The 14555-nt window shown below is 47.6% G+C and overlaps 1 protein-coding gene across 5 annotated transcripts in view; it reads right to left on the bottom strand.

Moving 5' to 3' along the window:
* KCNAB2 (potassium voltage-gated channel subfamily A regulatory beta subunit 2) overlaps window positions 1-14555 on the bottom strand; it is a 109318-nt gene that overhangs the window by 8146 nt on the left and 86617 nt on the right. For all 5 annotated transcript variants that reach the window (XM_077837281.1, XM_077837278.1, XM_077837282.1 and 2 more), the window contains 6 exons: window positions 11993-12037; window positions 10052-10096; window positions 9923-9966; window positions 8893-8979; window positions 3010-3095; window positions 1675-1795 (listed from right to left, as the gene is read on the bottom strand). In XM_077837281.1, the coding sequence (XP_077693407.1) occupies window positions 1675-1795; window positions 3010-3095; window positions 8893-8979; window positions 9923-9966; window positions 10052-10096; window positions 11993-12037 (428 nt within the window). The remainder of the gene's footprint in view (window positions 1-1674; window positions 1796-3009; window positions 3096-8892; window positions 8980-9922; window positions 9967-10051; window positions 10097-11992; window positions 12038-14555) is intronic.

Here is a 14555-nt window from a genome sequence, read left to right as displayed (position 1 = left end):
GCTAAGACAACACACACGTTTCCATGGATACAGTAACTACGGTCTCCTTTCTTTGGTTAATTTAGTGAAGCAGTTTGAACAGGGGAGACATTTGTCTGTACCCAGGAAGCCCGTCTTTGTGTAAAGGGCTCGACAGGCCAGACCTCATCCTACTTTACAAATGGGCCGTAGGCCAGGAATGCACAGCACAGCCTTGGCCAGGCAGCTGGGAGGCCTCCAAGTACAGCAAAGAGTGAAACTCTAGAGAAGAGTTGTCAAGTCTGTAAATGACCCAGCTTTGGCTTCTAAGAGGAAGATGCCTCCTCTGTCCTGTGCTCTCTGGCTTTTTTATACTCTTCAGAGGTAACGTGCGTCTCTCTCTCTCTCGGTCTCTCATGCGCACACACAAAGATTTGTCTGGGTACATCAGGAGTTTGGGAATCAGGCCTCAGCACTTAGAATTTCTCTCCTAATTCCAGGCTGCTTTTTCTGATTATGATATAAACACAATCTTGTAAGAGGATTTCAGCCAGAGCGAAGACACCGAGTGACTCGGCATGGCCCAAATAATGCCAGGTTAGGGTGTGCAACAGCCACTCCAGGGCACTCAGAAGTTAAACAATTACCAAAGCCAGTGGCTCCGACTTGGCATGAATATGAAATGTGCACCATGATCACACACTGGGTTAGCAGCGTGCAGGAGACGCCAGCTAAAGGGCCATGACACCAACTCAGCAGCAGCTCGGCCTGGCCAGAGCTCTGATATTCAGATGGGGCTAGATCATGCAGTGTGATCCCCCTTTGCTGTGGCAGAGGCTGGGAACAAGCATGGCTTCGGGGTGACAAACAGGTCTGACAAGGCTGCTGAGATTTATTTTCCCTAAAACTGTGCCTATTTCCCCCATATCTTAGCACATTTATTCAGTTTTTTAAAAACTATTTTTGTACATTTCAAACCGCAAACCCCCAAGTGCCCCATGAATACAGATACGGGGCCTCGTGCCGATGTGGCATGTTGTACATGCTGAAGGGACACGGCCAGCTCTGGGGACTCAGAAGATCGCTGGGTATTTTTAGTTTGCCATAAAGATGCAGTTTTGGGGCAACCAAAACCATTTGCGAAGTTGGGGTGAATTCAGCAAATTGTTCTGACGTTTTTCCAGAATTTTTGTCCTCCCTTTTTATCTGGTTGAAACTGATTGTTCAACCCCAATGAAATCTTTTCAGTTTTTCATTTCGACAAGAAAAGAAATTATTAAAAAACAAATGCTTTTTTCTAAACAAAACGTTGAAACGGTTTATGTTGGAAACGTTGAAACAGTCAGGGTTTAGCTTTGAATTTTTTGTGGATGTTTTCGTTCAGGCCTGGATTGGAGCCGTGTGGCTTGGGCCCCTCTCTAGATTGCCGTTTTTACACTTGGCCCATGTGCGCACTGCCCCCGGACCAACCCCAACCCTCCTCAATGGAAACCAGGGGTCTGTTGCCCAATTATTGTTCCGTTGGGAAAGGCAATTCTTTCTAGAAACAAAAGCCAGGGGCTGGGCATTCCGGGCAGCTGAGCTGAATATCGACAGACCCTTTATGACAGGACCGAGCCTCTCAACTCCTGCTCCCTTCCCTGAGAGTGCCCAGCTTTGCCCCCAGCCAGCCTCAGAGAACATGTAAGGCGTGGGGGGGGGGGGGGGGGTTTGTACCTATCTTGTGAAAGAGCTCAGGGAGTTGCACCTCCACCTTCTCCCTCTGGAACATGTGGTACTCGGCTTGCTCACAAATCGGCGGGATTAGGTTAAACTGCCGTGCCACTGAGTATGCTTCCTGCAAGCACAAAGAAATGCAAATCAGCATCATTCCCTATAGGGCAGGGCTGCCCCGCCCCATGCTCTCCTCCTGGAGCAGGGCGAGACCTCCAGGTCGTCCCCACGGCACTGGGGCTGGGACGTCTGGAGACCCTGCCTGGCGGGTGAAAGGGAGTAACCCAGGGACATGGAGAGAGTGGCTATTGCCGAAACAGAACTAATTTGTTCCTGCGGCTGATGGGGACCCAGGGCCTCGCTGAACAAGCAGAGACTGGAGGGCTCAGTCCTATGGGAGATTTGCCCATTGGCAGGCCCCAGTGGGACTTTATCTTTGACTTCAAAGGGCACGAGCCAGCCTCTGGGGTCTCTGACTGCAAATGTGGTGCCCAGGCTCAGCCCGAGAGGTCTGTATGTGTGGAGCATCCCGGCGCTCTGCGGCTGGCTCTGCACTGACAAGTGCTTTAATGCCAGGGTAGCCACCTGTCAGCATTCAGCTGGAAGGGGCTCGAAAAGGCCCAGATTTGCCCCCAGGGCTCCTGAGGGATGCTGCCTTGGAGACAGCTGCAGACATGGGGGCTGACACAAAGTTCTGTCTGTTACCAGGGAGACGGGCACATTGAGAGGAAAAGGCGACTGGCTGGAGAGTCTCAAGTCAAAGGATTTAGCTAGAAATCATGTTAAAATTTGCCCAAAAGTTGGAGCAGATTGAGCCAGCAGAGCACACAGAGCTGGGAAGGGCCAGAGGGGGAAATCTCTCACTGAAGCGTCTCAGACCAGCGAGGAGAGAGAATGAGAGGGGGAGAGGAAACCAGGTGAGCTGGGGGCTCCTGTGACAGCAATGACAGGGATTTCCCGCTCAGGTGTCCTTCTCGCTGACCGTTACCGTGCTACCTCCTTTCCCAGCCAGGGAACCCTTTCCCCTATGGCACGAGCCTGACACACTCTGATGAGCTGTCCTATCAGATCTAAAAATAATTACAGCTAAAATACGTCTGCAAGCAGTCGGCTCCTGACAGCTCCTGTCTAATTAAATCACCATCAACGGAGCACTTCTCCCCAAAACGCTGCAGAGAGGCACTTTGCTCTGGCGACGGCAGTCTGCTCGGCCTCTGCTTAGCATCAGCAGCGCACAGATCATTTATTTATGGCATGTCTTCTGGCCCTTGCATTTCCGCAATGGGAACGCACGGGCATGCATGTGCCCACACACAGGCGTGTACACACACACAGTACCATGATCTCCATGGAGCTCCAGCGCGATGTTCCCCAGTACATGGCCATTCCCTGGTTGATAACGTGGGTCATTGCTCTCACCGTCTCTGTCAAAAAGGAAGGGAAGGCAAGGAGGGAGACGTCAGCCTGGCACGCAGAGCTGGAGCTATTCCGTAAATAAAGACTGTGACACCAAAAGGAAAGGGGGGATTTGACTGCACAGACATCTTGCAAGCAGTGTACTTCCAGACTTCAAACTTGGAGACAGGAGTTTTACAAGGAAATTAAAAAACAAAAACGAACGAACAAAAACCAAAAAGCCAACCCACAACAGAGACTGCTCGTGAAATCATTTCCCCATATTAATTACTTGTCCAAATCTGTAAAGAATAATCGAATGCAAAAATAAACAAACAAACCAACAATCGCCAGAGATTGGGTTGGAAAGTGACCTTTTTATGGCCGCTTGTGCTGAAATGAGGGTGAGAAGAAACAGAGGGATGTAAATTATGATGCCATAAGAATTGAGTTTTTTTTAGTTAGTTGCTTTTTGGAGGAATAATAGGATTAGCCTAGAAGAAAATAACCATTTGCAATGGACCAGTGAAACGTAATGAGGTCACAATCAAATAGGTGAAATGCAGTACAGAGTGGTGGAAAACAATGTCCAATCTCACGGATGTTCACGCTCTCCTGTGAGATGGGGATGGACAGGCGCCACAGGATATATTGCACCCATGTGTGGGGGAAAAAAATAACATCTTCAAGGTCCTACAAAAAACAGACCCGAAGACTCAGTTTTCCATCTAAACAGAGGAAAACCAGATCAAATCCACCAGGATGGAACAGCTGTCACAGGAGGGGAGACATTAAAAAAACCACAACAAAAAAAGTAGATACATTTCTGGGAGACCAACTTCTTTGGGGAGCAGGGCTTGACTCTGTGTGTGTGTGTGGGTGTGTGGGTGGGTAGGGGGCGTGGGGTGGGATAGTTTGGGAGAGGGAGAGGGAAACAGCACAATGTTTGTGCAGTTCTTAGCACCTTCCAATTTTGTTTCTGGGCATCATTGCTCTGCTGCACTGAGATTTATGAACCCAACTCCGAGGTCCGTTCAGAACTCCCTGTGCAGGGACAGACGAGCTCAAAAACTCTACCCCTGAGCACCTGGAATCAGAAGATTTCAGAGACTGAGGAATCCAGGAGGAGCTGGAACTGCTGGATGTTAAGGATGGTTAAAAAACCCTCACCTCCAGCTTTGCCCTGATAGTTTAGCTGCTGTGAACTTCAGAGATTATTACTAATAAGAAAAATTCATCAATAGAAAACATCCATTAGCTATGAAAAACAGAGGGCAAATTCTGTCTGTATAAAGACTTATGAAAAGCAAATATTGCAGCTGATTGTAGGAACCCATTAAGTTAGTTTGGCCTCATGGTTAATATTGCATCTAAAAACAGCTAACGTTCAGATTTTTCTTTTTTGAAGGTTGTCACTGTGATGTTTGGCAAATACAGGGACGGCCCACCAAAGGTGCTGAATGTATGTAGTGGATCCAGCGGGAGATATCTAGAAAAGGCAGCTCTAAGAATACATTGCTTGCAAGGTTGGTTGCAAATGTTGCGGTACAAAGGAAAGATTGCAAACAAGTGTTTCTAAAAACAATCCATTGACGGCCTGAAAAAATAAACCCGATATAATATATAAATCAATGTGATTATACACACACACACACACTCACTCAGACAAAAGTGTATGTATCCCTGTCTTCTGTCTGTTTCAAGGTGGGAAGCAGACAATGGTATGTGTTTGTCTAAGTGCGATGCTAAACATGCTGGAACATAAAGAGAGAGAACGAGAACGCAAAACCTGAGGCTCCTCATTTGACACTCGCCCAAATGTTTTAAACAGCTACTGATTTTGGGTGCTTTGAGGCATTTAGGGCCGATTTTCAGGGCACAGAGTGCTTACAGCTGCAGGGGCCGCTCAGGGCGGCTGCCCCTATGCAGCTCCTGTGATAATCAGCACTGGTATCTCCAGCTGGGACAACCAAAAACTCGACCGTCAGTTTCTGAACGGGTGCGAAGATGCTTTGTCTTTTATTAGACTTGGAGTCGTGCTGTTCAGCACAGGTTCAAGAGCCCCGTTGCTGACACTGGCCCTCAGCATCTGGTAGTGTTAAAAAAGGCTTGAGAAAGCAGCACCGAGTTAGAACATGCAGTTCCCATGGCCTGGTCTCCATGACGCCCACAGGCTGCAGCCTGCAGATTGCAAACTTCTCCTTGGACCACAAGACACAATCCTTCCAAAGACGCTAATTACGTTTGCATAGTCACAAAGGGGGCAGAGCTCCATTAGGTGGTGGCTTCATTAAGTTATGTTAGTAGCTGCCACCCGAGAGTGCTCCGCAGCAAGCTCTCCGTTCCTTGTAACATCCAACTAGCCCTTATCGCAGAGTCAGCCCTGTGCTGGTTTAAAAATTTCTCTCGCTTCCTCAGAGCTGCTTTAGGAAGTGTCACTGAACAGGTTTAAAATACTGAAATCAGAGAGAACGTTTTTCAGTCTCCAAAAACCTCATTTCTGGGCTGAGACCCAAGGTGGAAGGCTTCAGCTCTGAGGAAGGGATCGTTAGGAAATTCTGAGCATACAGAAGCAGGAGGATGAAGAAAGTCCAAATGTCAAGAGCTCTATAGCTTGTACTTTCATGAAGGGAGACTCAGACTAGCAACCAGAAGCAAACAATTCCTGGAAAGGCCATGTAAACTCCTTGATCTGTGCGGAGTGTACTAGGCATCGGGTCAGCCTTCTAGCTGTCTGGGGCAAACCCTGCTCGTGCGACCCAGTCCACGTAGCTGGAGTCTCCATTGGGGCAAGGGCTGAGGAATCTTCCCATGCCAAGACACAGGGGATGAAATCTTGACCTTACTGAAGTCAAGGGGAGTTTTGCCATTAACTTTGGGGGGCCAGGATTACACCCAGTCTCTGCAGCTGCCACCAGTATTTAAAGAAAACACTTTACACACACACACACACACACAGACCTCCAAGATGCAGAGTAACAAATGCAAACAACCCCAATCTTCTTTTACCCTTGTTCTCCCTTCTCTACAACCTTCCTCTTGGTCTCTTGTCTGAATGTAGGCAAACAGAAGACGAGGTCTCTGCCCCATGGAGCTTACCGTCGAAGCCGCTATGCACATTCATGGTACTGCATTAGCAAAAACCACCATCCCCCTAATTTTGTTTCTTTTAGCTTAATTAAACCAAGGAAAGAGGTGCCAGAGAGTCTGAGACTCAATTGGCTAGTTAAAACGGGAAGTTACAGCATAATTTTAAGGTGTCAGTCAAACCGCTGCTGCCCTGTTCTGTTGCTGCCTTTTCTTTTCTTTTTTAGAAACACTGTCGGGAGTCCCCGTTCACAGGCTCTCCAGCCAAGTCTGAACCATGCAGGCTGAGTTTGAAGCCAAGGCATAAACTCATGCCAAGGAGAGAAGCAAAAAGAAAAAGTCACACCAGGCTTCACATGTCCATCACATGCACTGACAGAGTGTTACAGTTTAGCTAAGTGCTGGGCTTGTGCAAACGAAAGTTTTCCATAGAAATAAAATCTGGCAGGTCTGTAATACATCTTGCACAAGATCACAAGCCATTACAAGGAGGAAGAATAGCCCGTCATAAGCAGAAAGAGCAATGACTATCAGAGCTGGGCAAAATGGGCATTTCTTACGTCACAGGAATAGACTCAGCAGGTTACATGCAGCTGGGGTCACATTTGGTCATTAGCTCTATTCCACTTGCCCCTTTAATTTAAAAAATCCCATGGGAAAATAAGTCTCCAGTCTCCATGCCAAAGTTCCAGACACTAATGCTTGAATAACCATATTAAAAATGTATCGCAAGTAGACGGCAATAGACGTTCAGTTCAATAATGAACAGTAATAAGACGACCGAATGCTTTGTACCTATTGTACATATTCATAGCTGGGACTGTAAAAAGCTAGACTGGCATGGATATATAGCCAGCCAACTATTAGCCTTTTGGTCCCAACCTAGTGCTGGTAAAGGGATGCCCCCTCAGTGGTAGCAACCCCCTGTGGGAATCGACTCTGAACAGGGCTGAAAACTCTGTCCCCTTATTTTAATGTAGTCTTTGGTCAAAGTTTGCCACCGCAGGGAGCGCAGTTACACAGAATTTTGCCCAACCCTAGTACATACTCATAAAAAAAAAAAAAATCCAACCACATTCCTTATGCAAGACCAGGCGCATTCAATGGGGTGAAAAAACCAGCATAACATGTTATTTCAGTAACTGACTAGACGGACTTTGGGAGCCAATTCGTTCAACTTACCAGACAGCCGTATTTTCTGATGCTAATGTAAACTTATCAGCACTCAACCCACAGCATGGGCTTTAAAGTGGAGAGTCTCGTGGACTTTAAAACTTCTGGGTGAGGACCATCACAACTTGCTTGTTCTCCCCTGGACTACTGATTTGTTCACCCTGATCCCTGAACTGCTCTCCTCCAAGATCACAAGCATGTTAAGAAACATGTTATTTTAATGAACCAATGAATTAGGCTTTAATGCAGAATTTCAAACTGCGGGGACCTCCTGTCATACAGACAAGCATAGCAGAAAATGGCACGTCATGCACTGAACAAAGGAAAGGAACAAAAGAATGAAGTGACATGAATCGAGGGAAGAGAACGAGAAGAACTAATCACTATTTTGCTTTTTACTTGCAAGATGTTCTCAAAGGCAAGTGGGGTTTTTTGTTTGTTTTCCTTTGTGCATTTTATGGAAAAGTTTGCCACGGGGGAAAGGAAGTCGTGTAAATAAAAATACAGAGTCTGTCCCATAAAATGCTGTTTGGACACAGAAGTCAATATTCGGACTGCGGGTACGATGTACCTTCTATGATGAATGTTCTTGACTTGGAAGAACTAAATGGGTCCCCTGGTGATAAAAGAAAGATTTAAAGAGACCAGAGTTTACAACTGCTGGCATATTACAATGAACGGCATGACAAAAGGGTCTGGGTCTGGAGGAAGAATAACCCGCTATCAAAGCACCATTAAAACAGCCTGTTCCAGAAGCAGAGCGCATCCTGAGAAGGCCCCTTTACATGGGGATGGAGGGGGATTGAGGTTGAAAAAGATTTTTGGTTGGTTTGTTTACATATGCTGAATGTATTAACACATGAAACAATTGCTACATAATGGAAAACGCACCATAACTAAAAACCCGTCACCAACATCATGATTCAAACATTCAAAACATCAAAAAATAAAATGCAATGAAAAATTCAGACCTGATTTGGCTAATAAGATGTTAAACTAACAAGGAATTAACAGTTCCTTCTTAGAATGGGCGAGTATGTAATCCAGAAATGGGACAGGCCATGAAATGAGAAAAGTTAGATCTGTTGCGGAGGTACAAACTGCTAGCACAGCAGCTTGAGAAAATTATTATAATGATCGTAACCCTAAGTATGAATTGTATTATCCAAGAACCTAGGAGCGCCAGTCATGGACCTGGGCTCTGTCATGCTGGGCAAACATGGACTGAAAAAAGGGAGATAACGCAGAGAGAAGCACATTCAGGCCCGGAAAGCCCGAGCGTAAGAGTTCCCCATGACATGAGCAAGGGGAACGACCCCTGAGAAGCCCTTTGACTGGTGCCCCTCTATTACACTTTGCTGGGGGAGAGAAAGAGGTTATTCTGAAAACGATTTGGTGGCCCACGGCCCGCGCTCCTACTCCCCAACGCTACACTCTTTAGAAGTCGCTCCCTACTTCTGGACGCAAATGGCGAGACCATGGCTAATCCACCAGTCTCAGCTGCCTGCTGACCAGTATCCCGAAACAGGAATAGGCTCTCAGGGAGAAACTGGCAGTAGAACCTACCTTCCATGGGTGTGTTGGGATCTGGTCTGTTCGCAAACACAACATCCACGTACTCTAACTGCAGCCGTTCTAAGGAAGCCTTCAGACCTGGTGATGAGCAAACAAGGACAAAAGGCATCAAGTACAGTTCCCCACTGAGCTCCCCGCTTCGTTAGCACTAAAGAGAACGTCCCAGCACTTCGCAAACACAGGATCCGAAGAGCTGCACTAACGCTCGTGAGATGGTGCCCTGAGGCCCAGGGATCCCAGCTTTGCTGAGGCTGTTCCAGAGCGTTAAGAGCACCGTGACCCACATCTGCGCGAGAGGGCTGAGCTGTGCCGCGTGCTCTGTGGAGAGACCCGGCTCGCTGGTGCTCCACTGGGAAAGGCAGCCCCAGCCCCAGCTCTCACAAAGGCTGGCCACTCCCTGGATTTCTGTTTGGAGTAATGAACAGAATGAAAACCATCTCAGGGGAAGAGCTGCAGAAGTGGTGACGCTAAAATGTATCCAACCTCTGCCCAACAGGGGCCAGTTGCCAGGCGATTTGAATTACACTTATAACAACTCTCAAGGGAATATTCAGCTCATTGTTATAAACAATAACTACCAGCACATGCCTCTCCCCCACCCTGCTCCTTCTTCCAAGCCGGGAGGTCATGATGTCAGTTGTTGGCGTCTGCAAGGCACTCTGCAGTGCCATTAACGCCATCTTGGCAGGACAGCGCACCCACCAGGTGTGTGTGGGCAGGTGTGTCCCAGCCGCTGGGACATGGCAAAGCAGTCACTGAAGCAGCCCAAGGGATGGGCTCAGCTGGAGCCCTGTTGAAGCGTGTTTGTTCCTTCTCTCGAATGGGAACACCCCAGGTCCCTCAGACTCTCCCACCTTACTATACAGGAGCAGCAGATAGGCCTCAACCCAGCAAAGCACATGGTTAAGCATGTGAGTAGTTCCATTCAGTTAAGTGCTCATGTGCTTAAAGTTAAGCACGTGCTCAAGTGCCTTGCAGGGTCAGGCTCACATACAGCATTAAAGCAGACGTGCTCTCTCACCTTCTATGATGTGTTTTCTGGACAGTCCCCTCTCAGTCTCTGCTCTGAAAAAGAACAGGCCCAGGTTAGCAGCGTACAGTTCAACGACGACAATTACGGCGCTGGGTGAAATTAGCCAGCGTTACTTACTTTCCTCCCCAGAAGATTTTGGTTGTGATGACCAGGCTAGAGCGCCTGTAAAGAGAAACAGAAAGTCACTGCATAAAATGTACCAAGCCAAGGCTCCCTTTCGCCCTCTGTGCTCCCATCCCTGCACTCACCGCCCCAAGCTGACGCTCGCCCACAGCTTCCAGTTACGCAAATACCCTCTTCCCAACTCACTGGTCCGCGGAACGTAAGTGATTCAGCACCAACCACTGCTCCGAGTCGTGCTGGGGCACAGCCAGAATAATTCTATTGACTTTGCAGTGGAGTTACTGCGGATTTACCCCAGCGTAAGGAAGGTTAGAGTCAGGCCCTTAGTGATCCGCTTGGCTGTTTGATCAGACGCCTTCGCTAGCCCAGATCAGAGGTGTTACCTCTAGGACCCACCTCACCTTGAATGATCCTGGGGTTAAGCCTTTAGGGTGAGATTGTCAAGAGTACGATCGGTGTTTAGGAGCACAAATCCCTCTGAAAATTACTGAGGCACTTCGGTAAGTCCCAACCTTGGGTATGGCCCTGTAGCCCAAAGTCACTTTGCTTCAGGGCCATCCTGCAGGCTACAGCATGGCAACTACTAGGAGAAACCACTACCAGCTCCAACTACCGTGAACTTACTGAACCAGCTGCTATGGTCCCGTGCCTACTCCAGACTCAAGAGGCTGTTTGCTGAAAAGCCATTATTCGCGTGCCTGAACTAAAATGTTTGGACTCTTAAATCAGTGTCCAGGACAGCTAAACCAGACTCTCATTGTGCCCACATTACGTTGCAGTGTGAGACTGCAATCATCAAAGGGCTCCAGCCACAATGGGCTGGCCATGATCCTAGTATGACTGCCTAAGACTGTTCTTTATGGCGGAGTGCATGCTGAGAGAGGCCAGGAGCGGTCCTGGAGTCAGCGGTGTAAATAGAAAACCACTCAGGCAACACCCCGCCGGGCTCCAATGGCATCTCAAAGCAGATGTGGACCAATTTGCTCAGAACCTTGGTGCTGGAAAAAGAAGAGGACGATGAACAGGCATGTGGGGTGCCACGGTTCGCCTCTGAGTACTGACAGGAGAGCTCCTCATGGGATTTGCTAAAAAGTCAATTACCTTTAATTACTGGGAGCTGCAGTCACATGGTAATTAATGCAAAGAAACAATATTGGTGGAACAAGATGACAAGTATAAATAATTGAGTGGGAAAAATGTACCGGATAACCACTGACTGGGAGGATAATTGTGGCATTCTGGAGGGAAGGAAATACAGACTTTCTGACAATCCTACTATGATTAATGATTCATGCCCAACTGCAGCGAGCTGGTATTTGAAATTGCTCTTCCCTGTGACTTTTACAATTTGAGATAATTTCAAACACCTCCCCGAAGAAACGCCACTCTGCTCTGACCCAGCCAGGACAGGGGAGAGGTGCCAGGCTGTGATGGACTGACGAGCCCTGGACATCTCCATCAGGAACAGGAATGGAGATTTACCAGGGGAAACACTGAGATTAAGAGACCATTGTCTTGCTTGAAACTGGCATGTACCTTGGGCCCCCGAGCTACCAGAAGACTGAATGCCAGCCATAAAGAAGGCATTATTATTTCATGCCATTACAACAACCTAGAAGGCAGAAACTCTCTTCATTCACAGGAACAAGTCCAGGACAGGCAGCAGCAGTGAAAGATTCCTCTACCTTGCCCTGGAGCGATCACTGCTAGGGACCAGAGAGGGGATTTCAGACTCCATGTCCCGAATTTCGTGCTCACTGGTGCACTACTCCCTGCAAATCCCTGCACAGTTATTTGACTCTTCACCTTGATGCCTACCATTAATTTCCTTCCTTCCGTATCAAACACAGCAGTTATCAAGGAAACTGCCCAAGGCATAAAAATGAAACACTCTGGTTCTAACATGGCACTTGGCTTAAGGAAGAATAAAATTACCTCCAACCCTTCTTCTTAATAATATTTCCCAACACAACTTCGGCCCTGCAATGAGAGAGAAACAAAAATGATGATTTCATCAGACTGGTACAGAAATTAGGTCCAAACCATTTCAATCATGGCTCTCAATGGAGGGATCCCATGTATTTCAAATCACTGGTGTTAAAATGTTATTAAGGAGCTATGGAGAACAAGACAATTTGAGGCTACCCCATGCCCCACCCACTCCAATGGCTATTAATGGGCTCTCTGAACAAAGAGGAATCCTGCATGTTGTTTACATTGCAGTACAGGATCAAGTGACAGCTGGAATTTTCTTGGCATTTGTCAGGGTCAAAGATAAAAATATCCTGGCCACAGGCAACGTAATTTCCTCCTTCCTTTGCACTGTCCTGCAGTGTAGAAAGAAATGCTCTCTCTAATTGCTTGTTATACATCTTAGCAACAGAGATGGGACAAGAATGCAATGTGCATTACATTTATACCCACCACATCCCCTGTGCTGCTCACTTGGGCCTTTGCATCCCTTCACTAACCGATCCCAACCCTACTTCCCACGGGACTCATGGCAGGCACAGATCGTGAAAGCTGAATATGTCGTCACCCATCTCCTCAGCCTCTTTTGTATGGACAAGCGGAGCCCATCAGTGGCGAAGGGAGGGCGTGGCTGGACAAAACGTGGCATGCGTTCCGGTTATCGGAGCTCAGCCCACTAGCAGTACTCTGGCTCATGGCTGATAATTGCAGGATTTGGCTATTCAGATCTGTCATGGCACAAATGACTCCCTACAAATAGGATTCATAATAGCCTCTCTTCTTTAGAGTGAGAAAACAGGTCAGAGAGATTCAGGTTGTTTGCTAGTGGGATCTCCGGCTGGGATGTGCTGGAGTGGAACTGTGCATGTCTTCTCCAGCAAGAGCGGCAATAGGTAAGGAAGACCAAAGCCACAGGTAAGAGAGAGACATTCTTCCATTATACGTAACGCCTCTCTCACCCACCCCACTCCAGAGACAGCTCTCCATTGCCATCCATCAGGAGCCAATTCCATAGCCGTTGCTCAAACCCGCTTTGGCAGGTTGCTTTGCCCCTGTAGATGCTGCTGCAGGACTGGCTCCTCCAACATTTCGATTTTGAAATAAATACATGGACTTGAACATCACACTGCGATTAACGTGTGTGGCTTGTTCCTATTTGGCACTGCTGTGCCAGCTCTGGGTAGGAGCCCAAGTTCCAGTGTGGCCCAGAGGCGAGGACACTACCAACTGAGCCATGCGAACATCTGTGCTTGGACTGTGTGGAGTGCCCAGACACACACAACTGAATTGATCTTCGCTCTTGGCCATGTCAGGCATATTTTGTTCCTGGGCAATTTAATTTTTAATGTGCAATTATTCATGAAACCTCTCAGACACTACATTCTGGAACCTTCATCCTTTCCAGTCACAAAGTTACTGAGTCTCTTTGGGAGGAGACCGGAAAAACCGACCCTTAGTCATTAACTTAAAGAGACATGCGTGACGCTTCATTGGATTTGTTCTGTGCTGTGCAAGTGTCTAAAACCAAAGATGAGACGCTGAACAGGTCAGACTGCAGGACCTTCACTTCGTACAGTCAATAAAAGGTTCCGCGACACAGATGAACACTTTCAGTCTCCCAATTAATTCACTGTCGCTAGGGTTTAATACACAGCACACGACATGTTGAGACTCTTTCACCAATGCTTTCAAGTACACTTAATCACCAAAAGATGTTCCCTAAGAGCTACAGGAAAAGTGGTTCTCCATGTTTTCCATACTTGGACCTTCCTGCCTTCTCGCTAGGACACAACCTCCCACTTAGCAACATGGAAATGGCAAGGCAGCCATGACGCCCAGCATCTGTTCATGACCCTTCGGGAATGATTGCAATTTCTACCTACAAGTATCCTGCGCCAGGCCTTCGTTTTGTTGCCCGCCACATTCTCATCACTCGGCCCTCCTCACAGCTTACCCCTTGTTATTGCTCAGACAGCAACAGGAATAAGACCAGGCTGCACTGTGTTAGGCGCTGTAGGGACACACAGGCAGATGCGTCACGACGCTGAAGAGCTACGATATTTCGTCGGAGCCCAGGCACAAAGTGATGGAAGGAGAGGAGTGGAAAGGTTAATGAGGAGAAAGTCACTGTGCTGACATGGGTTAGCTGTACCACAGCACAGCGGATTCTCGTTGTCGGAAAAGTTCATAAGAAAAAATAAATAAATAGGGTCAGCTCTCCGTATCTCCTGTCTTCTCCTAATGCAGCCCATTCACACATAAGTCATGAACATATAAACGTTCCATAGAACGTGCCGCCTTTTCCCAGAAAGAAACACTGCAAGTGAGTACTGTCACAAAGGGCTATTGAAGAAGTAGACGCTAGGATCTATATTATAGGCAAACAAAAAAATTATAGGGCGAGAAAAGGGCCAAGAGAGAGTGCCTACCTGTTCTGTAACACATAAGAACGGCCACAGTGGGTCAGACCAAAGGTACATCTAGCCCAGGGTCCTGTCTTCCAACAGTGGCCAATGCCAGGTGCCCC

The sequence above is a fragment of the Eretmochelys imbricata genome, chromosome 18 (genome assembly GCF_965152235.1).
Source record: "Eretmochelys imbricata isolate rEreImb1 chromosome 18, rEreImb1.hap1, whole genome shotgun sequence".
Lineage (NCBI taxonomy): Eukaryota > Metazoa > Chordata > Testudines > Cheloniidae > Eretmochelys > Eretmochelys imbricata.
This window is presented reverse-complemented; position numbering and strand designations above follow the sequence as displayed.